This window comes from Cyclopterus lumpus, chromosome 14, assembly GCF_009769545.1.
Source record: "Cyclopterus lumpus isolate fCycLum1 chromosome 14, fCycLum1.pri, whole genome shotgun sequence".
Lineage (NCBI taxonomy): Eukaryota > Metazoa > Chordata > Actinopteri > Perciformes > Cyclopteridae > Cyclopterus > Cyclopterus lumpus.
The window spans coordinates 10,930,418-10,956,219 of record NC_046979.1 but is presented as its reverse complement, the minus strand read 5'-3'; the positions used below and the strand labels follow the sequence as shown (position 1 = coordinate 10,956,219).

The 25,802-nt window shown below is 40.1% G+C and overlaps 2 protein-coding genes across 2 annotated transcripts; one reads left to right on the top strand and one right to left on the bottom strand.

Moving 5' to 3' along the window:
• Positions 1-111: 111 nt before the first annotated feature.
• Positions 112-8,155, bottom strand: tmem135 (transmembrane protein 135). The gene is made up of 15 exons (XM_034549481.1): positions 7,920-8,155; positions 7,317-7,444; positions 6,814-6,906; positions 6,571-6,604; positions 6,403-6,468; positions 6,160-6,206; positions 5,994-6,035; positions 5,733-5,909; positions 5,587-5,656; positions 5,301-5,468; positions 5,142-5,205; positions 3,859-3,935; positions 3,377-3,475; positions 3,199-3,266; positions 112-2,132 (listed from the first exon to the last, which is right to left on the bottom strand). Exons 1-15 carry the CDS (start codon positions 8,055-8,057, stop codon positions 1,997-1,999), a joined length of 1,407 nt encoding a protein of 468 aa, XP_034405372.1. The 5' UTR covers positions 8,058-8,155; the 3' UTR covers positions 112-1,996.
• Positions 8,156-10,295: 2,140 nt separating this feature from the next.
• Positions 10,296-25,039, top strand: LOC117742311 (ferroxidase HEPHL1). The gene is made up of 20 exons (XM_034549480.1): positions 10,296-10,627; positions 11,896-12,140; positions 14,122-14,334; positions 15,084-15,290; positions 15,598-15,852; positions 16,468-16,636; positions 17,516-17,655; positions 17,789-17,920; positions 18,412-18,617; positions 18,915-19,059; positions 19,246-19,458; positions 20,273-20,492; positions 20,610-20,740; positions 20,964-21,089; positions 21,169-21,275; positions 21,419-21,653; positions 22,223-22,362; positions 23,123-23,276; positions 23,428-23,448; positions 24,434-25,039. The coding sequence occupies exons 1-20, from the start codon at positions 10,458-10,460 to the stop codon at positions 24,514-24,516; spliced, it is 3,312 nt and encodes a 1,103-aa protein (XP_034405371.1). The 5' UTR covers positions 10,296-10,457; the 3' UTR covers positions 24,517-25,039.
• Positions 25,040-25,802: the final 763 nt, after the last annotated feature.

The following is a 25,802-nucleotide window of genomic DNA, read 5'->3' as shown; positions in this document are numbered from 1 at the left end:
CGTATCACTTCGTAAAAGGTGTAATGCATACTTTTCATGAAATATTCAGAACTCAAAACATCTTTTGTTGGTAGATATCATCTCTCACCAACAAAATTAAAAACAAAAACGTGGATTTAGCGTTGCTTTTTATTTGCAGATAGATTCTTCATTGTCTTCAGGAAATGCTTCAATGTGGCCCCAAACACCCCAGTAAACTAAGTTTCAATCAATGTAGATTTTAAGCCATGAGTTCATCATGGAATCTTGATTAAAATGCAAACAGACAACATGATCTTTCTCTATTTTATGAGCTCACATGAACCAGATAATGAATGAATTAGTAAATATTTAATATTCAGCTGTAAAGATGTAATTTTGAAACTCAAACGAAATGTAAAGGATTGATTAGGTTGACTAATAATTCAATGACTGTATAAAATATATTTTGTGGTATTTAGTCTCCCTTGCATATATACAGTATATATACAAAATATTGGCTAATGTACATTGGTAAATAAACATGTTTCTAAACTTAGAAGCCAATTCTCTGCTCAAACTCTTTCTCATGATATTGAAACAGTGTCTGCATTAAAAAGGCAGCACATGTGTATTTTACTGTAAACCAGAGGTGGAAAAGAAACAAAGTGGGTTACAATAATGAACCAAACTGAGGGCTCGGGAAGTATCCCTGTGACAGCAGGACAGTGGGAGTAATGGAAAGACCATTACTTATAGCTGTACATTCAATCAAAATAATTTAAGACTGAATAAAAAACTAAAATAATGATGTCGAAAATGAGTTTGTTTGCAGTTAAAAGCAGACTAGTGAATTAAGACATATGCACACAATTTGGAAAAATGGCACCATCAACCTTTCTTCGAGACCGTTATTTTTCCAATTTGATTTTTTTTTAAATATATATATATATATATATATATGCAGGCTTGAAAGTGATTTGCAGCATGTGTAGTAAACATATTTAGATTTCCTGTCTTCACCAATAACCTGGTTTCTTGTGTGTCTGTGTGATTTACAAATGTTTACTTAGCTCTCTCTCTCTCTCTCTATATATATATATATATATACACACACACATACATACCTGATCTTTGTGTCTTCAAGGTGTAATTATAGGTATTTTCATCACTTAATTAACAGTAACTTAGTCTTAGAAACTGACAAATTACCAAACCATGTTGATCATGCTACACCATCTTCTCCACAAAAGAAATATCCATATTCACCATGGTTCTGAATGCTTCCTTGACCACATCATCTATAAAGGTGACTCACTTGATTGTAATCATTATTGTCAAGTAGTTATTAAAAATAAAAAATAAACACTATCATGAGGTTTGGTAAAACTTGCATTTTAAAACACAATCAATCAATTTGAGTAACTTGTTAGAAATGGTGACTTTCACACCTGTCCTTCACATCATATATCCCAATGTAAATACATCTCCCATTGTCCCACTATAGAATAAAATAATTACATATATCACTTACACCAATTTAAATAGTACACATTCAGAAATTATGAAGGAGTAATGAGCCCGAATTCTTTCTCTTATTAACAGTAAAAGATTAGTGAGTTTCACCCTGTTGGGAGAGCAACCATCAGAATAGCAATAAGGTTATTTGACCTTATTACTACCTTCCATATCTTACAGAACAGGTAATGTCACTGTGCCAAAAGCAAATGGGAAATTTCTGACACAATATAATAAGTATGAATAATAATAATCAGTTATTAATAGTAAATACTTCTCTATGCATTATATTTATTTGATCAGTTACCTGTTTTCATATAAGCCCAGCCAGTAAATGTGCTTGTGCAGCACCACCATTGAAACTCATGACACCCTGCTTAACATTCTCCAAAGCACATCCCTTCTTCTGAGCTGTAATAACACAGTCAGAAAAATCTTTAAGTTACTCAGAAATAACAGACAACCTGTCCATTTCCTGTTGAGGTAACCCTGAAAGGCCCTCCCACATCCTGCTCCCAACTCAACCGAGCTGGATGTCGGCTCCCGGTGGAAGCATCGTGGTGTAACGAGGGTCCAGTTTTGGAGCAAAGCCTTTGAAGTCCTGGGAGGCTTGAGTCCCAAACACGTCTAGCATCTGTCGGTTCATCAGAGCAAACCTAGGAGCGGAAACGGAAAATGATCTCTGTACGGTTATGAAAAATACAACTCTCACTTGCAGATTACCGTAACATGGTGGAAATGGTTGAACTATTGACTGTTAAAAAAGGCCAAATTTGATGACATTGTTCCATGGGAAATTGCAGACTTTGAACCATATCTCATTCTATAAAGTATGAAAACCGCCTGCAGTTGTTGCTGATAGCTGGGCAAGTGATCACAAAACTCAAATTGTATCGTGGTTTTGAGTCGCGGATCGGATGGCTATGAGCTATATCGACAGACACGGACCGTTTTAGCAGCTGGTATACAAGCCTCCAGATGTTTTGTCTAACCACCATCCCAGAAAATCCTGTCAATCACCCCCAAAGTCAGTGTAATCCATCAAAAATACTAAATGTCATCCATTTACTTTGTTATCATCATCATCCTGAGCGGTTATTTGCATAAAAGCACACAATTTAAATAATTGGTTAAAAAAAAAAAAAAGATTGTGGCATTTGTAGTTTTAATGACGCATTACAAGCTGCTTAGAGCAAGTGCTTGGAAGTTGAACAGGTCATAGTTCCCTCTCTATTTCATATTGCTGTGAGAACATCTCGTTAAAACAACTGTATCATTACATTTTCTCACAAAAAAAAAATTAATCAGAGGTCAACTGCGTGTCTGTTACAGCACTAGTTGCCGATGTGCTCTGTGTCTTATGGCCGAAGAAATGGAGCAGAGAGAGACTGGAGCTGCGGCTTGGAGGATATGGTCAGCGGGGACCCTTCAGAACGTCAGCTGCCCTTCAACGCAAACACAAACTACTGCAATGAATGTCAGTGTCGGCAGATTTGAGAGCCTGTGTTTGTGTTACTATGAATGAATCAACTCAGCTACACCATGTTTTGGCTGGCGTCAGTAGCTCGCGCATAATGAATCCTGGTACATGTAGGCATTGAGGAATTTACTGCTTCAATGGACACCATTTATCATTAACACGGATTGGCAATCCACATTAAAAAGGTGTAGAATTGTCCCTTAACAATACAGTTTGACAGCGTCCACAGCACACATTCATACCTGCCCTTCGTTAAACGCAGCAGGAACTTCCAGTATGTTGGCCTGAGGTTCTGCACTTCCATCACAGCCTGTGTAACAGTAGCGAGTCACATATTATATCTTTACTCAGCAAAAATAATTATGTCTATGAAGCATATTTATGAGAGTAGGTATGCATGCTTGTATATGCATTACTTACAGCTTGGAAACAGATAGCAGTGGAGATGGCATACAGGACCGTGTCAGCATGAGGAAAGTAAGGGAACCGTCCTGACTCAATGCCCTTGAAGTACATGGTCTAAAGACAGAAATTATTACATGTGATGTTAATGATGAACTGGTGAATACAGATACATTTCAGATAAGCAGACGCGTATAGTAGCGCGTTAATAACATGCAAATCTATCTTCTGTTATAGTTGTTCTGGCAATACGCTAACTACTACCATGTCTTTCACATTTCTACAAGGCTCTGGTTTGAATAAAAGCATCCACATTTAAACATACTTGCACACACCAGTTGCTGTGACTGAATTTTGTTTATTATATCAAAAGGGGGGTTAAAGGGGGATTCTACTTTTTATGATATTCAGTAAATATAGTTTTGCTATCCTTGAGATGAGAGATTAATGTTGGTGTGATTATTTTCCTGATTTTAAGTGTTTCTGAGATGTTTATTTACCTCCACCAGCTTAGAGAAGAGATACATGGATATTGACGTGCTTTTGTAGAAGAACATGGACATACCAGCCAGGAAGCCTTGTAAAACAGAAAGAGACAATTGACAAACAGATTAAAAAGCTATATGCTTAAATAAATAGTAATTCCACAATTGTGTCGGCAGACAGTGAGGAAACATTGAGGCCTGTAAAAGCCCTAATGCCCGTATTCTATCATATACACTGATCTTACTTAATGCATAATTCAATGAGTTTGCCTCCGGCAGTTAACATGGAGTAAAGTAGAATTAGGCTTCTTGTGCATTTTAGACCACAGTCTTTAAATGGCTGTTGATCTTTAAAAACATGCCTATTCCTGATTGATCAGAACTTTTGTAATCCATCCATCCATCCATCCATTTTCAATACCGCTTATCCTCATTAGGGTCGCGGGGCGCTGGAGCCTATCCCAGCTGACATAGGGCGAAGGCAGGGGACACCCTGGACAGGCCGCCAGTCCATCGAGGGCACATGTAGGGACATACAACCATTCACTCTCACATTCACACCTATGGGCCATTTAGAGATCAATTAACCTGCAGCATGTCTTTGGACTGTGGGAGGAAGCCGGAGAGCCCGGAGAGAACCCACGCTGCCACGGGGAGAACATGCAAACTCCACACAGAAGGACCGCTCCGACCGGGAATCGAACCCGCGGCCCTCTTGCTGTGAGGCGACAGTGCTAGCCACTACGCCACCGTGCAGCCCAACTTTTGTAATCCTTACATTTTATTTATTATCATTATATAATTATTTATTGACACAGTCACTGTAAGGAATATCAATACATGCCACATTGATGGTTACGGTAATGAACACAATGCTATTCTAAGGGGATACATGTTCCTAATCCCATGTTGTATTGTATGTATTGTGTTAAATTCAGTTGTTGAAGTTGCTGCCCGCCTAATGAGGAAGTCCTCTATCTATGCAATCCTTAATATATTTTATCATTCATTATTTTTGTTAAAATCTGTCAAACACTGAAGACAACTCTCAGCCCTCTACTCGGCAGGACACAACCACTCTTATAGTTCCCATTATGCTCGCATCGCTTTGAAGCAGAAGCAAGTAATCTTAAAATGTACAAGGTCAGCAAATCACAATTGGTTAACCCTCGCCTGCCCTGAGGGAGTTGTTTGCATCCCTAAGGTTGAATAACCTGACACATGACCTGACATCAGCTGAGACAATCCGGAGAAATGCTCTACAAGAACTTGTGACACTTTGCACGATACCGTCTCACCAGCAATCAGTGCATGGAGTTCATCATCAATGTTGCGCAGCCAACGCAGCAAGCAGCTTGTTCCCTGAGTAAAAGAAAAACATACTTAAAAGAGAAATTCACCAGATGATACTCACATGAAAACACAAGAGATACTTCGACAGCGCGTATGACATGTACCTTATAGATACTGACGAAAGATCCTAGAAAGGCCCCTAGCTGGAAGTTTTCCTTGTTGTAGAAGAGGGACAGGAGCCGTGAGGGTTTCGTAAACATGTACCTGAATGCTGAAGGCACTTTAAGACAACACTGAATCAGGAAGCCAACACTGAACATCCTGACAAAACCCTGGACAATGAAAGAAAAGAGAAGAAAAAATATTTAAGATTTAACTTTCCATTACCATTATAATTTAACATTAAAGACATTTGAGTTATCAATATCGATCATAACAAAAGCGTCTTACTTTCACACAGTAGGAAATGCAGTTGTCTTGGTAATGCTTACAGCATCTGTGCCTTGGACCCTTTTTGCATCTGAAAGAAAAAGAAAGTCAATACGAGTCCCTGTGTACAAATCTGTGTGTCTGTGTAAAGGAGTGTCTTCTCCTACATTGATTGCAGCAGTTCCCTGATGTGGGCCACCAGAGTTTTGCTCCTGGAGCAGGGCCTTTCTCTAGACGCCTGTGAGTCCTCGGCCTCTACGGCAGCTGCCCTCTCGAGGGACCTTGTGCAGATCTGTTCTCCCACGACAGAGTGAGTTGGAATCTCTTCTTTCCCAATGATGAACCTGTCACAGAAAATGCACACCACCTATGTAAGCTTTACCAAAACACCATCAGTCAATCTAAATCAAGGAGATGGGACAACTTACTTCAATGCAGAGAATGCAAAGCCTTTGAGACCATCTTTACTCCTGCAGCATAGAACACTGAATTTAACTCAAACTCTAATGTTCACTCAAACATATTTTAATTTCTGACCCCTTGACCAACGTTTCAAATTGTACTGTAGAAATCTGTCCACTGTGCTGCTCTAACCTGAAGAAGTACATGTAGAGCGATGCAGTTATGCAGAACAAGAGCACCTAATGGAAAACAGAAAAAAGGCATCAGGCAAGAGGTGAAAAATAAGCATTGGCTAATTTGTGATTGCCAATATTTGAAAGAAAACAGAAAACACACCATAAGGGCCACCCTAAGGAGCTGAAATCTTATTTGTTTTTTTTCTGCGTTATATTATTATTTAGCTTTCAGCTCACCCACACCTCATTGTCATCTTACCTCGCCATGTCTGATGGGTTTGATGGCGCCTCTTGTCACCGCCATGCGGAACAAAGTCTCAGTGGCCTGACAACAAGAGGACACTGTCACGTATACATTGTGTGAAAAAAGCATTTACATCTCTTTACGTATAACAAATAATGCCGAAATGAACAAAGTAGCTCTTACAAGATTTGTCATGTATATTGTCAGCAGCCCTCTCCTGACGGGGAGAAGAAAGGAGATGCATATAGATTAATATGTGTTCACAGAGGGCACGTCTGATCCACACTTGATACTTGATCCATCAACTTAAGTAGGTCCCAATAAATAACTGCCTTGTGTTATACTTGGCAAATGTGTCATAGTTCAAAACATGAAAAGACTTTCAGAGCGTTGAAACATCTCGTGAGAATAAGACTGGAATTCCACCTGCTCTTGCGCTCCAGGAGGATGGCGATATAGGAGGCAGGCAGTGCCGAGCCAAACCCAGCCGACCAGGAGTGGAATCCTCCCAACAATTTCCTGGAGTTAAAAATATAGTGTTATTTATTTATTTTACTGGAAATTGGACTTAAGCACAGTCAGCACATATTTTCTTTAAAGAAGCAATGTTTGGGGAAATATCTCAATGTTTAAAATATGTGTACAGTCCGTGTAGCCATTTCTTTGTTTTATATATATATATATAACTTTGTTTTTTGATCAACTGCAATACCTAACTTTCCTCGCTGGAGATCAATAAAGTCGTATCTTATCTCCTCTTTCCAGGAAAACTCCATATTAAGCAACTCTGAAAACATCAGCAGCAACCCTGAGATAATAATTAATAAACATTTCAACACTGACTGACTCGTGCATCTCTTACAACTTAATTGTACCTGAGCTGTGTCATTAACAGCGTGCATCTATGCATCGAGCGTAAGGTTACTAACCTGAGAATGCAAAAGAAAACAATGTAGAGACCTCCATTGGCAGTGAGGAAAGAGGTAGACCAAAAGATCTCTGGGAGAAGCCTTTTAATGTAGTAATCCTTCTTCCTTCTCCTTAGAATGGCTGCTATCTGCAATGACGTCACACGGAGTTAAGTTGAAGTCTTCCCATTTGGCTGCCAAAACCATTTCACGAGACATGAGGCGGTTGTGCAATCGTGTTAAACGACCCAGTTGGAGCTACAATAATAATGTTTCGCCGAGGAATGCTCACAGTCCGCCAAAAAAAAATGGTCCGACCATTTTTTGGTGTTTTTTAACTGGTTTCAGTTGACTAACTTGACACATAAATAGTCGCTCACTCGTGAATGTGTCCTGCTGTGTTTTATAGGGCAACGTGAACGTATCGAAAGTACCTTTCACCGAGATGTGGACTTTGTCCCCGATAGAAAACTAGCGACGTGTCAGCTATAATCTTCACGGCGTTATCTCGGAATTAACGTTAGTTAGGCTAACTTGGTTAGCGAGCTAACTTTAGCTCCAGAGTCGCATAATTAACTGTGTTAGCTAACTACCAGTTCAAATAAGTCAGACAGCCGCATTTACCAGGTAAAGAGGGGCGTATATTTTGAAGGAGACCTCCAGTGCACTCCTGGCAACGTCCACAGCGGACTGCACACACGACGGGTCCCAGGTGTGACCGATCTCGTAGCAGTTGTGTGGTATTTTGCTGAGGACGGCCATGTCTACCGCTGCTGACCGACGGCGGGCTGCACACAACCAACAACAGCAGGCAGGCGGCGGCGCGCTGTCGTGCGCGTTCACGGTGACGGGAGCGCAGTCACCGAAAACAGCCGTGCACGTGCATGACGCCCTCGGGACTGTATTCCTCTGATCCACGAATTGGCCACCTTCTGTAGTCTATGGCTAAATTATGAATCAAAGGTTTATTGAAGATCAGTGAATTGTAAAACGCTCCAGATGTCTTGATTCTTTATTATCAGATGTATTATATTTATTTATGATGTTACTCTTACGCACATTTACTTAATAACCTAATCATCAATATAGATCACATTATTTAACTAAATTATGAATGAAGAGGCCATACCATTTATTGTAACTAATTCTTACATTAAACTGATAAACGTTTTCATAGAAACTAGATTAATCCTTCTAAATCATTTTGCTCTTCAAATGTCAGTTCTCTGAGTTCTCAAAATGTAAGATTATGAGACATGGAGAGGTCCATTAAAAAACAAAATCAGAAGTATGAAAGAGATAGGTAGCTCTGTAAAAAGATGTAAGTGGTTTGTTCTTTACTGTAAATCTACAAAGAGGTTCAATGCCCCACCTGCTTACTGTGGATAGCACTGCAGATAAATACGTAAATCTGCCTAAATCTTCGATTAAATCTGGAAGCAGATTAGGCTTGTTGTCAGATGTCAACCATCGCTGTAAAAAGAAAGAAAATAAGTATGCTAGGTCCTGTTCAAGTGAAGGCTTATAGCCTATACACACTATGATGTTGCCATGTTTGTTGGTTTACTAGAGATAATTATATATGCACACAAAATGTGCATATGGTGTCTCTCTTGTTAGACTGTAACATAATGTAACAGCACAAACAGGATCTGAAAGTCTACATTCAGTTGAGATGCAAATCATAACTCGAATGAAATGTATCAGCTGAAGAATATAAAAATCAGTCAGCAGGCACCAAATCCCATAGTAAAAGTCCCTGGGCTGGGGCCTGGTAATAAATTAAAACACAATGTTCTTTCAATGGGCTTTCAGGGGGCGCAGTAGTGCTACGAGAGCAAAAAAGACACACTCAATGTGCCAAACCTGACCCTGACAGACGAGCACATAAGAGACTAATAATAGTGCGAGATACAAGACATTTATTTCAGACTCACTCAGGACCTAATTATCCTGTAGAAACACTCCCTGATATACTTATTGTTAATATCATTACAGTTCTTGGGTGGCACATTGTACTCAGAGATTTGTGGAGATTATCATGACTAAAATGCTGTGATCAGAATTATGTTTTGTGTAATATCAAGGTATCCTGCTTACTTTGAGGCACAGCCATAGCTTAACCCACCTTGGTGTCGACAGTTGTACTGATCACATCTGGTCAGCAGGTGTCAGCCTTACCCCTTTGATGCAGAGAACGACACACCTTTAGGCTGAACGATGCAGGGATATAGCTGCTGGGTTGAGAGTATGAGCTGCATCAAATTCGGCCCAAGTAGGATTATCTTCAGACAAGATTACCATGTATAAAGGGGTTTTAAACTGTACGGATTACTGTGTTCATGGTCAATACATTATATTGTGTAGATCAGTTAAAAGAGAACAGCTGTGTCCACTACAGCTGCTTTATCCTCCAATGGTACACTTTCTGACAAAAATCTGTCAAGAATTAAAATGTATTAATTAATTAATGTACTTATTGGCTTGAGTGTAAACCCAACATTTAACAAAAAAGTTGTTTTAGTTTTTAATATCTGTAGTAGGCCTATCAACAATAACTGCATTGTCACCAAATAGCCTACAGAAACACCAGCCAGCGGGATTCTTCACAACCTGCAACCAAAGTTGTTCGTGTTGAGCTATCAATGACTAAATGACGTATACCATTAATTTTCAATTCAATATCACAAATTAGCCTCAGAGGGCTTTTTAAGCCACTAACTGCTGACTAAGGTGTCAAAATGTGGATTTTTGATTCCAAACTAAACAATTTGTTTTTCATATAGCGGAACTAACGATCATGACCTCTGCAACGTTTGACATATAATTACGACGCCCCACGGTACACGAGTTTGCATTTTGACATAAGTGGATCAATTACCTTAATTTCCCAGTAGGCAATCTCAATAACATTTTATAACAATTAACGCGAGAACACTGAGTGTTTATTATCCCCGTACTCTGATACCACAGGAGGCGGTGACGCTGTGCCTGAATAGGCCAACTGTTTCCCTTTGCAGAGTTGCACAAGTGCGGCAGCCCCAAAGCACACTGCTAATACGCGTTTGCGCGGATGAGTTCAACGGGGGTTTCCACTTGCTCCTCTTGAACCAAAATCCTCTCAACACTCAGCCCTGCATCTGGCGGAGCTATCAGCTGAACATGTCGCGGACTTTGGAGCTGTTTGCGAGTTGTTTGTTGTTCCTTCTCTCCTCCGGTGCGGAAGGACGAAGCAGGGACCGAGTTTACTATGTGGGGATCGTTGAGGACTACTGGGATTATGCACCAAGTGGGAAAAATCTGCTTACCGGGCAAGACGTCGAAAAGGATGAGTGAGTTGTAATGCAGTCAAGTTATTTAGAGAATGTAGGCTACAGATTGTGAGTGCACTTAAATGCCATCATTCATACACACACACACACGCACACACATAGCCTATACACGCACACACATACACGCACACACACACACACACACACACACACATCGGGTGTTGAGTTTATCTAAGGTGATTGTAATATACTTTTTAAAAGAAACAAAAACAACCCAAACTAAAATGCCATCTTATCAAGCTGTGACAGTGTCATGGACTTCAGAAGTATAGTAGTGTGTGTGTGTGTGCTTTGTTGTAGTCTGGCAGATGCACAGGAATGATGATGTGACTAACAAAGAATGATATTGGAGGGGCTTTCACTGCAAAGTGTAACTCTGACCAGAATAAATCAGGAAACACAGAAAGCTGCCTCTCGGAGAGAGTAAATCACAGAACCAGTACTGTTATTCTACATTAATGTAAAGGTTACGGGCTTTAAGAATAAACAGAAAGATGTATTAAAAAAAAAAATTACATTGATCAATATTATTTATCTTCTCTAGATATCATATTGTCTATTTGTTCCTCCTATTTGATTTATTATTAAATCTATAGGCAGATAATTTAGGGTCACAATGACCATTTGTGAATCAAGTAAATGTTATTCTTTTCATCCACCCTGTTGCTTTGGTTATGGGCTGGATATACAGAAGCAAAACTGTTTTCTACAGCTCCAGTAACACGTTATTAGCCCACAGAAACGTGCAATCACAAGTCTAATTGTTGAAGGGCTGCAACCAGATGCAATGTGTTCTGCTGCATTACATCTACATTGAGGGGATGCATCACCTTCATGTACATTTCATAATGACATTGAATCTGCTATCGGCAATCATGTTAAATAATCTCAAGATAAATCTGAGTCCGCTTAAATGGCATCACACTTTTTACCATATTGGCACTTTGCTCCTTTTGAATAGTTAACCTACTTTTTGTATTAATCACAGACAGTTGTGCGGTTGGCTCTAGTCACACATTCAGTATCTAATTAGGCAGCTGCGCTGTTGTCATGGTGGTGTCATGTCATTTGAACATGTGGATGTTGTGCTTCTCTCACTTGTATTTAAAGACTGAACATTTATATTATTTATATATGTCCTTATTTGTTGAATGGAAGAAATGGCCAACAAATCATGATACGTATGTGTCTCTTTCTCTTCTGCCTCTTACACACTACCGGTTACACACTTCTGTTTAAGCACTTCTCTGTCTCTACTTCTGTCTCAGGCATGCATCTGTGTTTCTGAAACGAGGACCCCACCGTATTGGCAGTGTTTATAAGAAGGCCATGTTCAGACAGTATACAGATGCCACGTACAGCCGCCTCGCCCCCCGCCCGGCCTGGTTGGGCTTCCTGGGGCCGATACTGCGAGCTGAGGTTGATGAAGTTATCGTGGTCCACCTGAAGAACTTTGCAACCAGGAACTACTCTATGCATCCTCATGGAGTTTTCTATGAGAAGAATACAGAGGGTATAGTGCTACATCATACCATCCCTGCATGTAGAGATACACTGTATTCACACACAGAAAGCCGTGCAGAATCAATTAATCAATTATGATACAACTCAGACGGAAAGAAACACCTGTCCATACAAACTGATACCAAGTAGTTGGTGGAATAATAAGACGACTTCTAATATTTAATATTTAATAATATACTGAATGGCTTTCCTTCTAAAATGAATAGCAGTTTGTCAGTTTATGTACCAACTATATATGTTATAATGACAGCAATAGGGATTTAGAAATTAAGGATTAAGTCTGACCATTATGGTACTGATTCACTCAACAAGCGACACGGTTCTGCTAAGTCCGATTCTTTATTCTAAGTATTTTATTGAGGCCATGTTGCAGACATAAGCCATTATCAAGAGATTTGAATCATTGGACGGCCTTCAAAGTTATGGTATTACTGTACTTCAGACAAACTGGACAATTTAATATGCAGGCTCAGTGATGTACATTGTCATTGCCTTCATAGTCAGACAAATTATTCTGTCAAATGGATAAGCTTTGTGTAACGCTAGTCGGACTCTCTCTGACAAAAAGATACTGACAGACTCATAAAATGAAAGGACTAACAACTGTGATACGGACTAAATGAGTCCAATAGGGCCTGTGTGAGTTTTAATAACTGGGTGACGAATATGGTCTTGGTTCCACATGTAAGTAGTATTCTGAACTTTGCATCTCTTTGTTTTGCAACAGGCCCCCATCCCCCGCTCACCAGTGGTGATGCATTGGGCTTCTAAAATTCCTTAGAAAGATAGGAACCGAAACTAAAATTTTCTTTGCTCTCCTAACCAGGGGCATTTGTAGGATTCCAAGAAATGGGGGGGCTATGCCCCAAGGGGAGTGTCACCCGTGTCAATGTGTGCACATTTTTCTTGGGGCCCCTGATATCCATTGTTTCTGACAGATTGGTTCAATCAGAAAGATTGGGATTTTGCTCTGTAGTTTTGCTTGCATTTAGTATGTGATAACACAAGAGACAGAATGTCAGGGTCATAGTGATATGTTATGCTCATTTGGACAGTTCAGTGTCAAATATACCATTCAATGGAAAAAAATATTATAATAATCTATATTAATGCAAAGAATAGAGAGATGCCGATAGTTATTTCTTGTATTTCGAATTCGCTCGTTCACACTCTCGCTCACTGGAGACAGTTTCTAATTTGTAAACCTGAATGTAAGCAGGTAACACTCGTTAAAACTACCGACAGCCACATTCTGTAACTACCTGGACTTACAATTTCACTCCATGCATCATTTACTTTGAGGTAACCTCATTGGCTGTAATCCTGGATGTCATTGACTAAAATAGGCCTAACAACGCCCCTGCTCTTAACACAGTAGAATGTACTGCTTTAATAAGCATTTTACATAAATCTGTCAATGATTCATAAAGAATATTTCGGTTCAGTGACAGCTGATATTTACAAATAGCAAATTGGGCCGGAAGGGAGTGAGACGAAGGGATAGAGGAAGAGGAGGAGGGGAGTGGTGTCAACACATCAAGACATAAAACTGTTAAAAATAATCAACGAATTTGCATTAAACCATGTCATGTGACGGGTGCATATTGGTACAGAGGTCAGTGTTCTTGTGACATCTATCACCAAGAATGAGGTAATTTATGTGTTCATATATCACCTAAACATGTAGAGGCTGAACGTTTAACAGAGACCCATAGACGAAATTAATATGACCTGGGAAACCTCCATTGAAGAATGTCCTTATCAAACCTATTTGCAGTTGAATCATCTAATTCATGCTTATTATGTCCTACATCATCCATGTAATCAGTTTTGCGCCAAAGGAATGTGCTTGTTGAGACTATAGCATTGCTTTCTACTGACATAAAGTGAAAACATTCAGGCTCATCCGCTCTCCAAACTTCAGAGGAAACAGAGTGGCTCAGAATAAACATCTTTTATTTGTCTACCAGGGGCGCTCTATCCAGATGGGACATCAAACAAGCTGAAGGAAGACGACTCGGTTCCTCCCGGGGGCCGCTACACTTACCGCTGGGAGGTCAGACCAGAATTTGCCCCCACAGATGGCGATGCCAACTGCCTGACATGGGTCTACCACTCTCACTTGGATGCCCCCAAAGAAATTGCCTCAGGTCTTATCGGAGCTCTGCTCACCTGCAAGAAAGGTACGGGGATATGTGACTATAACTGCTATTCAATCATACTGATTTCACATCAGAAGAGAAGTTTCTATGTATGTATGTTCCTTAATCATAGCTACAGTCACCAAAGGCCTCTTCACATCCATGCTTAAAAAGTCAATTACACCAACGCTCCCTAGTCTTAAGCCCTTAATGTCTACAATGAAACAATGGCCACAAAAGAAAGCTTCATAAGAATACAAATACAGTGGGAAGCCACAGGGGGAATTCCCCCACACTCACAACCTGTTATACATCCAATGAATGCTGAGATGGGCTACACTGTAGAGCAGTGGCTAGCACTGTCACCTCACAGCAAGAGGGGCCGGAGTTCAATCCCTGACCCCGGGTGGTCTTTCTGTGTGGAATTTGCATGTCCTCCCTGTGGCAGCATGGGTTTCCTCTGGCTTCCTCCCACAGTCCAAAGACATGCAGCTTAGGTTAATTGGAGACTCTAAATTGCCTGTGAGTGTGAATGGTTTGAATGGTTGTCTGTCTCTATGTGCTCTGAGATAAACTGGCAACCTGTCCAGAGTGTACAGTGCCTTTGCCCAATGTCAGCTGGGATCAGCTCCAGTGACCCTAAATAGGATAAGTGGTTTGGATAATGGAATGGAATGATGAAATGGGAGAAAAATAGATTACATGTTCCTTTAGCTGTGATTGACTGGATACATATTTAACGTATTCATCCTGCACCTTACTCCATGTCTCATCTTTCTCTATGAGCGCAGGAATCTTGAAGGAGACTAACAATCCAGTCCAGGATCAGGCAAAGCTAGAGTCTGCCCGAAATGATGTGGACCAGGATGTCTTCCTGATGTTCAACGTGGTGGACGAAAACCTGAGTTGGTACCTGAAGGACAACATTCAAAACTGCTCTGATCCAGCCGGAGTTAACCGGGAAGACCCAGATTTTAACGAGTCAAACCTGATGCACGGTGAGAGAGATCTTTCTCCGATTATATTCATACAAAAACGCACACATAAAGTTGGTTGACAACAAAAATATAATTTATTGTACTGTTTTTCACAAATTCTTCAAATGTTTTTCTCAGTTTTTCCTTCCTTTCCTTTCCCACTTCCCCTGTGTCACATTAGCCCCACATTTCTTTATTCACTGTGTTGTTTGAGTTACTCATCACTTCAAATTGCTTTTACAAAGTGCATAAAAGAAGGTTCAAAAGCTAAGTTTGTTCTCTTTGTCCTTTCCTCTAACCTCTGTTTGTGTTTTTCTCTGTGTGACAGCTATAAATGGTTATATGTTTGGTAACCTGCCTGGAATCCAGTTATGCCAGCACCGCGCAGTGGCCTGGCATTTGTTTGGCATGGGTAACGAGGTGGACATTCATTCTGCCTTCTTCCATGGGAATACACTGCTGGACCGCGGCCACCGCACCGACGTCCTCAGCCTGTTCCCTGCCACGTTTGCGACAGCTGAGATGGTCCCGAAGGCCACAGGAAAGTGGTTGCTGACCTGCCAGGTTAATGACCACTTGCAGGGTAGGGCACCTGACCTTTAACCTCTGTGTGACCTTTGACCTCTCTGCTCAAATTGTGCAGAATTGATGACGTGGGGAATGCATTTCTTTTTGCGGTACACCTCTATCATTTTGTCAAAGGGATGTCACGAGTCTTCCCTCAGCAGAGCTTGTATTTCTACTCTAAACACGTCAGGACTTGTACTTTAAGGCTGTCTAAAGTCCAGTAAAATAAGAACTTAGTGAGCCATACTATTATAAATAATGCTTAAACTTGTGAAATGCCTTCCTTCTTACCGGGCATACCATATTATCCTATTTGTATCTCTAGGACTTTAAAGAAACATAGACAAATATATATACTATACAAATCACACCTTTGGTTGTTTTACAGTTCCCCCGTCCTGTCAGTGTCTGGTGTGCTCAAGGAAAAGATAAGGAAGTACTCTGATAACTGAAGCCTGGGATAGAAATGTATTTATAGACTATCAAATCTAACCCCTTAAACTTGTTAAGTTTCAGACAATAAGATTTCCTGAGGCTCTTAAGGCCCAGTTTCTCCACAAGCTTTAACTTTGTGCATGGGAAATATGGTCCATGTAATGTGTGTGCGTGTGTCTCTTTTTATCTATTCCAGCTGGGATGCAGGCGTTTTATGAAGTGAAGGCATGTGGCAGTAAAGCTGGCTCTACAATGATGGGTGGTGTTGTGAGAAACTACTACCTGGCGGCAAAGAAACTCCAGTGGAGCTATGGTCCCTCAGGAAGGGATCTGATTAATAATGTATCCCTCACTGAAGCTGACAGGTGGGCAGGCACTTTATCAAATTAGCAGTGTCATACTGCTACATCCAACCTAATCAATGGTAACAGCTATGTAACGCAAAACTCTACTGACGTTTGGACTAAACACACAATAAGCTGTGCACTCATGGTTTTATGCCAGCTTTCTCCCAACTATTTAGCTCATCAGGGATTATGTCCATTTGGCTCATTTAGCTCATACATTTAACACAAATACACAATTTATACTGCAAATAGTTGTCACCGAGCATGTACAGTTTTATAGGCTCGCCTGTTGTTATGTTCCAATAGTGCCTTGGATCCTTAAGTTTGCATTTTCTTAACAAACTGAAAATATGTCTTGCTTTTTTGTAAGGATGCGGGTACAGTATATGGCACAACTGGACCAAATCTCTGTAGTAGAATGCTAAAATATCAATCAAATGCCTCCAAGCTCTTAATTCCTGTGTGTTTTACCTGGGCTGATGTGTATCAGTCATTTTTTTGCATCTAGAAAGTACAAACTCTGGAGTTTTGGAGAAGGAAGCTTGGGAGCTTACTGACTAGATAATCACTATTTTATGAAGGGATGAACCTCTGAAGAAAGTTGCCTGTCTGTGTGTTTGGCCTCTGCTCAGGGCTGATTATACGTGAACTGGCCGTTCCCTTGGGGAGGCAGTTTGTGGCGTCTAAAGTAAACGGTGTAGATTGTGATACAGTGACTCAGTTGTTATTGTGTCCCTGTTATGGTTGCCGACCTGACACATTGTGCCCTCCCCCCCCACCTCCCCCCCCTGACTCGTCAGCTATTTGCTGTGTTCCCTTGTTCTGCAAGAGGAAATGTGAGTCGTTCTCGTGCTTCATATCCTTTTTTTCCTCCCCCCCCCCCCCTTTCTCTTATAGCGCGTCTGAGGTGTTCTTCGGAAGAGATGGGGGGAGGATCGGAGGTGACTACTTGAAAGTGATATACATAGAGTACACAGACAATACCTTCAATGTCACAAAGCCACCAACCCCTTATTCTCAACACTTAGGAATCTTAGGTAAGGCCTCCCTTTTTAGCAAAGTTCCAGATTTGGCAAATATATTTCATACTCTTTTGTTCTTTCTGGTACACTTGTCTTGTCTTACTCCTTTATACTCTTATCTGGTTACAATGTTTTTGTATTTGTCCAGGTCCAGTCCTGAGGGCAGAGGAAGGAGACACTCTCAGAGTGACATTCCTGAATACAGCTGATAGAAACTATAGCATACAGCCTCATGGCCTGCACTATGATAAACACTTCCAGGGAATCAGCTATGAGGACGGTGAGGAAGCAACTAGTTGCATTGCCATCATTCAAATTGTTTGATTAACTTGAGTGGTAATAAGGAGAGAGGATTCATGTAACTGTATTCTATAAACAGGAGCTATCGGTGATTGTTAACATTTCAGGTTGATAAAGGCATTTGTTCTGTCTATGTTTCTAATGTTATGGCTAGACCAGAGAATTAATTTCATTTGAACAAAGACCAAAAACTGGCCGCTGAGAAAGATTTGTTTTTCTGTATGAATTCATGAAGAAAGGTTTATTCCGAAGCGATGAGAATATCTGCAGTGCACAACTTCAAATAATGCAACTTAATTAATCACACACGTTTCAATAAAATTAGTTTGTATTTCTGAAAGAAACTAATAGAATCTTTTTTTGGGGGATTTCTTTTGGGATTGTGGACTGTTTCTAAGCTCAATTTAAAGAGTTTTACAGCAAAAAGCCTATTTCAAACAAACAGTTAGTTATTTGTGTGCAATGCTGTAGGTGTTGACAGGCCAGGCTCCCACATTGGTCCAGGGGAGAACTTCACCTACACCTGGCAGGTGCTAGAAGGGCCGTCTTCATCTGATTCTCCCTGTATCCCCTACCTGTACTACTCTGCCACTGATCCCGCCTCAGACACCAACTCTGGATTAGTGGGACCTCTGCTTGTGTGCAAGAAGGGAACACTGGGGGAGAACGGAGCCCAGGTGCTGCTTTATCATCCATTCACACACACTTTCTCTCATAGAGAAATACAGAGAATAATCTTTATAGCACTATTGGGATTTTATCAAATTAAATGATATGTTCCAGCAAATTGGGCCATCACAGATCAAATAAGATGACAACAAAGTACACTGTGCTAAAGATAATATAGTTGATTGTAACAACAAAACAGCAGGCCTTGACATTTATTATTTAAAACAATCATGCTGTTAACGGCAAATGCAATGAAACCCCCTAATGAACGTCCTTACTGTTACTATGTGTGCCTTGTTTTACAGAAGGGTCTGGATAGAGAGTTCTTCCTTCTGTTTTCTGTCATGGATGAAAACATGAGCTGGTATTTGGAGGAGAATATTAAGATGTTTGGCAGCATCAAGACAAATCCAGAAGACGAAGACTTTGAGGAGAGCAATTTGATGCATGGTAAATCAATGTGTTTTGCAAAGTGTGTAGTTTTACCTCACTGCTTGTATTTGATTGACATATTATTTGGTTGATACTGATTATAACTCCATACCATGAATACAATATTTGTAGTGCTATTTATGGTATTTATTAAGTATTGTCTTACTCTGTAATTTACTGTCTTAATCTTCCCTTTGATACCAGCTGTAAACGGACGCATGTATGGGAACCTTCATGGACTGGAGATGTGTGCCGGGGACAAAGTTAGTTGGTACACTTTTGGGCTTGGTACAGAGGTGGACATCCATGGTGTTTATTTCGAGGGTAACACCTTCAAGAAACAGAGCACAACACGTGACACTCTCAGCCTGTTCCCTCACACCACTGCGACTGCCTTCATGCAGCCAAGCACTCCTGGTTAGTTATATTACACACACACACACACACACACACACACACACACACACAGACAGAGAGACAGACACACTTGATCTTTATAAACATGCTGAGATAACCTTGTGTGACGTGTATACTGGAGACATCAATAACTACAACACCATTAGGATATATCTATATTTGAGGCCACTTAAAAGACAATTCCACTGTCTTTTTTAAAGCCAGACAAGCCTACTTCAAGTTATCCCATTTTGCTTTCCTTATACATAGATATAGAGTTTTTAAGTTTTAGAATATATACATATAATTTCACTAAATCACTGACATTAGATTATGAGAGGCAGTAGTGTTCAAGATAAAACAATGCAAATACAGTTTCTATTATGACGGGATTTGGTATAGAGGATTATGTCACAACCTCAAATACAAACACAAATTGTACATGTGCTATTAAGATGGTTAACTCTACAATAAAAAAAGGAAAGTGTGGATTCCCCAAAGTCCAAATACCAACACAAATGAAGTGGTAAACTACACTGAGGACATACAAATAAATTCTGCTTTGAATAATAAGTTGTGTCTGATATGTTTCCCCTCAAAAGAAAGACACCTCCACGTCAAGCTACGAATATGCAAATCTGTTTCTTTTTAAACTCAGCACATACATCATTCTGGGGGAATTTGCTCAGATAACTCAAAATACTCTCCCCCCCAAATAAACCAGTTAGCCACAGAGGAAATAGGGGTCTACTGGATTTGTATGTTTCAGCTGCCCCTAAGCCATAAACATATTCATCCATGTGTCCAAAAAACCTCTTCTCATCCAACCTTTCAGGCCTGTATGAGGTGAACTGCAGAGTAACAGACCACTACTCAGCCGGCATGAGGCAGCAGTACCAAGTGAACTTCTGCCCGCGTCACAAATTGAAGCTCACACACTCGAAAGGGCCGACCAAGATTGTGCAGTATTTTATTAGTGCTGAAGAAATAGAGTGGGACTTCTCACCTGAAAGAGACTGGGAGCTGGAGAAGCACCACACCATACGGGAGAACAGGTGTGTGAGTAAGATAATTGTAGGATGATGTGTTCCTGTGTTGGAGCCGGAGCCTGTGATTAGTGGCATAACTTATTACTGTTTGTTAATGGAAGCAAATTGGTACATGTCTCCCAGTCCAGGCAATATATTTGTGGCAAAAGGGGAAAACAGAATTGGCTCGCGCTACAAGAAGGTGGTATATAGAGAATACACTGATGACACCTTCAGAGTCCAGAAGGAACGACAACAGCACTTGGGAATTATAGGTAAGCTTAGTGCTCTTTTTTTTATTTGTATGTATTATGTATGTATGTATAATTGATGTAACCATGTAGTCTTCCTTTATTACTATTTCATTGTATTTGTCTCTTCACTTATTGTTTGTATACTTTGGCATAATTGTAAATGAGCATTCTCCCTGTCAAATAGTTTTCTGAAGTTTAACATAAAATAAATAAAATATTCTAATAAAGTCTTTTTCTCCTATAGGTCCAATAATCAAAGCAGAGACAGGAGAGCAGATTGTGATCACATTCAAGAACAAAGCGAGCCGTCCATACTCAATAAGCCCACATGGTGTGAAGGCCAGTGGCGCTCACATTCCTGTCAAACCTGGTGAGAAATCATATTTGAAAAAATATTTCAAATGTTTGGTTGTTTTCTCACAAAAGTTTTAATGTTCTCTTGCCTCTAGGCAACATAATCGAGCTGACGTGGGATGTTCCTAAAAGCTCTGGTCCAGGGGTCTCGGATCCTAACTGCATCTCTTATGCCTACTACTCCAATGTGGACTTTGTTAAGGTACTTATGCCTTGTTACAGTCACAGCCACGCGGAAGCACACACATCACAGTGTTGCTGTAAAAATAATGAATTTAATGGGCATTGTTTAGGTCGGAGTAGAAGTGTGGATGTGTATAACAGAGTTCATTTGTTATCGTTCAGGATCTGTACAGTGGTCTTCTGGGGCCTCTGGTCATATGCAGGCCTGGGACTCTGCAGCGTGGGGAGGGGCCCGACAGACAGAGGGTTGACGTGGAGAAGGAATTTGCTCTGCTCTTTATGGTGCATGATGAAAACCAGTCCTGGTACTTGGACGACAACATCAGAACATACCTTAAAGTCAACCCGGATACCTTTAATCAAGACGATGACTTCAAGGAGAGTAACATGATGCACGGTGAGAGATAAGAAGAGAGGAGGCGGGAGGCTTGGGGATTAAAAGTGTCTTTATTCATTGAAGAAATATATTGATCCTCGTGAGAAAACTGGGTTCATCCCAGCAGGAAAAGGATTGGGATGGAATTGAAAATAAAAAAGGAAAATAGAAATGTATGGTGAATACAGATCAGAACTGACAGTAAAACCATTGATATGTTTTTTAGAATAAGATAAATAAAACATCTAATTAAAAAACAAATGCTTAAACACAAGCTCACATAAAGCAATGGACATCCTTGAACCTAACATCTAAATATGCAAACCAAGGCTGTATATGAACACAAACCCCTCAAAAGTTAAACCATCAGAACATACGGCTCATCCTCAGCTCATGGAAACAAATATATTAAATAAAGGTTCAACTACATTAAATCCAATATAAAAAATGTGCCTTATACATGTTTCTAAGTTCCTATAAGCTGTATTAAAGTCGTCATCAGAGGAGGTCCCGCTTGTGTCTGCATGCCTGTCTGATTCTCCGTGATAAGTGTGTGTGGTAATCTCTATGTGTGAACGTGTCTATTGAAGGGATCAATGGTCAACTTTATGGGAACCTCCATGGACTGGTGATGATCGGGGGCCAGAAAGTTGACTGGTATCTTCTGGGCATGGGCAACGAGGTGGACATGCACACCGTGCACTTCCACGCTGAGACTTTTACCTACAAGGTAACCCTGAAGGCAAATTATACATATTACAGATCTTTCAAATGTCCCAGATCCTCAGGTCTTTGAAATCAGTCTGTCAAATAATAAAGCTCTGATATTGGGTGTTTTTAACAGTCTGAAACGTGCGCTAAGATGCTCCATCTGCATCGCGTGTTGAAATGTGCCCTGAGTGCGTTTTTGGGAAGCAGAATGCTCAGCGATCATTTTTAATATTTTGTTTAGTTTTATTTATATGATTTTATTTTGTTTTGTTTTAGTTGTTTCTCAGTCTACTCAGTGGTTTATATTTGGGAGCAATTGGTTTGAGTGTATCTCAAACCAATTAGCAACTGTTTATTCATTATTTATGGGCTGAAAGCGTCAATGGCATTTCCTATCAGTGTTGTTGTTCTCATCCATCCAAAGATGCACTTTATGGTTCCCTCTATAAATATGTCTTGGCAAAATGTCTTGTAAACAAGCTTACAAATAGTGTTTGATGTCGACTCAAAGCAGATTTGCTTTTTAGTTTAGAGGGTGTGATTTAAATTGTGTTTCATATGGATTCTCATTATGATCTACCCAAGATCTTCCTTGTCGCTAGTGTTTTGGTACATTTTGTGTAAAGAAAGGGGAGGGGGGGGGGTGTGTGTGTGGGGGGGGAGATCTTGGGTGGGGAGGTGAAGGTTTTCCTTTATAATTAAAAAGTGTGGATTTCAATTAGTGCATATTTCTTTCTTTTTGTTCCCTTGTGTTGTGGTGTGTGTGCTGTGTGCGTTAGACGGACCGTGTGCACCGTGCAGACGTCTTTGATCTCTTCCCCGGGATTTTCCAGACTGTGGAGATGGTTGCTGGGAACCCGGGGACGTGGTTGCTCCACTGTCACGTCACTGACCACATCCATGCTGGCATGGAGACCACTTTCACCATCATTGGTGTGTATGCATGTGTCGTGGTTGTGTACAGGATACGCGCTTCTGCCTTACTCACATGTGCATGTGTGTTAACATAACGGCAGTATGGGCATGAATCTGAATATCCATTGATGAGCATTTCTCTGACAACTCAATTTTCTCTCTTTTTCAGATCCAGGAAAGTCCTCACATGGTAAGATCTGTTTATTTGACCCATTTTTTAACACTTCTAAGCATACGGCACAGCTCAAAAAGTACCACAGTATATCAGTACTGTGTTGATATTTGAAATATGTCCGTCACTCTTCGTCATTGGTTAGATGACTTTGAAACTTGGTTAAGTTGAGTCCATGTTAAAATAATATTGCTTTGTAATTTGTTTTAAACACAGATTGGCTTCAAAAGTCTTTACTGCATTACCCTCACAAAAAATGTATTGATGAATTACCAGTAAAACTGTATACATTCTAATAGAATATTTACCTATTTCAAGAGTGCGCTAACAGATTTATACATCATAGAGAAATTAACAGAAAACATTCGATGCTTGGAACTGTAGACAAAATACATCTAAAATCTAAATGTCTGATAGACAGCAGAATGGTTTGTACATTTGTCAGTTGGGATAACATGAGTTTTATAAACCGTTAACAATTCATAAACATGGTGCTTTAGGACTATTGATAGTTCTCTTTGGTCTGTTCACGGCCGGAGCATATACTGTACCATTCTTTTCTCTGGTCTCATTCAACACAGGTCAAAGTGGGACACCAGTTATTCGACTTTCTTTGTTTCTGCTGTGATGTCATGGATGTAGAAATGTTTTGTCAAATGTTATCTATGTTTAGTTAGTATTGGGTATCGGAAAATAAATGATCATTTATACATGTATACATTCCTTTAGAGCTGTTGCACTGTTGTAAGATGTATAATGCAGCAGATAAATTCTTGACGATATAACCTTTGATAAGGATGAAATTAATTGCATTAGTGCTTCCAGGCCCATATAGGTGAAGATGAGAGATCCTGTAACACTGTATACATCCCTAAATGAGGAATTCAAAGATACAGCAAAGGCACACAGGTTATCTTTTGGCTGTGATAAGATGTCCTGGCTGTAAAGTTGTTCATAATGTACTTACCCCTCCCCTCCTGTCTCTGCATATTTCCTGTTGCAGCGCCAGGAACTAGAGGCTCCATAAAGACGCTGCTGCTGTTGCTGGCCCTTGGTCTCATGTCTGCAGGGAGGGGCCTGCACTGATGAAGGGACTCTGACAACTGTGGATATTAATGCACTGACAACAAATCCAGGGATAAAATCACTGCCTGTGTTATTAATAGAGCTCATGTATGTAAATATTAAGCTATGATCAGACCAGTCCTAATATATCAATGGAGGTAATCATGTATAAAGTTGAAAAATATGATCTTTCTTCGGACTACAAAAAAGCATTTTATATTTCATGTCATTTAGCTGATGCTTTTATCCAAAGGGACTTACAATCATGTTACATTCATACACTGTAGACACAGCTCCAGGGAACAATGCAGGGTTATGTGTCTTGCTCAAGGACACATCGACTAGGGCACCAACCCCCTGATTGAAAGACAGACCTGCTAACCACTGACCCACAGTCGCTCATATATATGAGTTGTTTCTATGTTGCCGGGTTTTTTCTGCCATGTTGCACTGTGTTTGATGTTGTTAGTTTTTGCAAAGCATTGCTGTACCAAAATGTTTATTCCAGTTATGAATGTGCAGTAAAGACATTTATTCAACCGTATTGTGATATTTGGCATTATTCGTTCACCCCTACCTACAACCACAAGGTGGCGTTAATTCCAGCAAGTTGCCAAGAGAACAAATCAGTGATAACTAATGTTCTAAGCTTACAAGCTATCTTAATGATGTGTGTGTCCCGATGGAGACTAACAATATACAGAATTTAAAATGTGAATATTTTACAGTTTATTTTGGTAGTTGAATCAGACAACTAACTCCTGCCTAGAAAATCCGTGGCATTCTGTGAAATGTTACGTATCTGATCAGATCAATGAATCCTTTTGTTAAAGTGCAGGACATAAACACTGCGCTCGTTTAATTGTATGGGAGTGTTTTGTAAAGAATGACAATGAGGGGAGAATCGTCCACTTATCGCTAACAGTGTGAGATCAGTTAATCAGGGAATGAACGCTGATACTTAGTCTGAGTATTTATTGGTTAACCCAGGTCTGATTGATCAAATGCCCCATCAACCTGAAAGGTTTCACAGGCTGACAGATTTTAAAATAATGTGAATTCCAAACCTTTAATCTGAGACATTGATCAATATAACAGCCCACATGACCATATCAGTGTTTATTTCGTTCGAGGTACTGTTGGTCACTCAGGGACTGCTTTGCATATTGATTAGTTAGATCACATAGTGCACTGCAAGTGGACAACCTGGATATCATGTTTTGACATTATATCACCTCCACTTTGAGACATATCGGAAGTTAATTTATGATTTAAGATGCGCAAATGTGACGTCAATTCATGGACTG

Coding starts and splice junctions, on each gene's coding strand:
- tmem135 (XM_034549481.1), bottom strand. CDS start 8,057: ATGGCCGTCCTCAGCAAAATACCACACAACTGCTACGAGATCGGTCAC. Junction 5,657..5,732: donor AGGGAACTGCTGCAATCAAT/GTAGGAGAAGAC, acceptor TTTTTCTTTCAG/ATGCAAAAAGGGTCCAAGGC. Junction 5,206..5,300: donor CTTTCGTCAGTATCTATAAG/GTACATGTCATA, acceptor TCTTTTACTCAG/GGAACAAGCTGCTTGCTGCG.
- LOC117742311 (XM_034549480.1), top strand. CDS start 10,458: ATGTCGCGGACTTTGGAGCTGTTTGCGAGTTGTTTGTTGTTCCTTCTC. Junction 10,628..11,895: donor CAAGACGTCGAAAAGGATGA/GTGAGTTGTAAT, acceptor CTTCTGTCTCAG/GCATGCATCTGTGTTTCTGA. Junction 17,921..18,411: donor GGGAATCAGCTATGAGGACG/GTGAGGAAGCAA, acceptor GCAATGCTGTAG/GTGTTGACAGGCCAGGCTCC.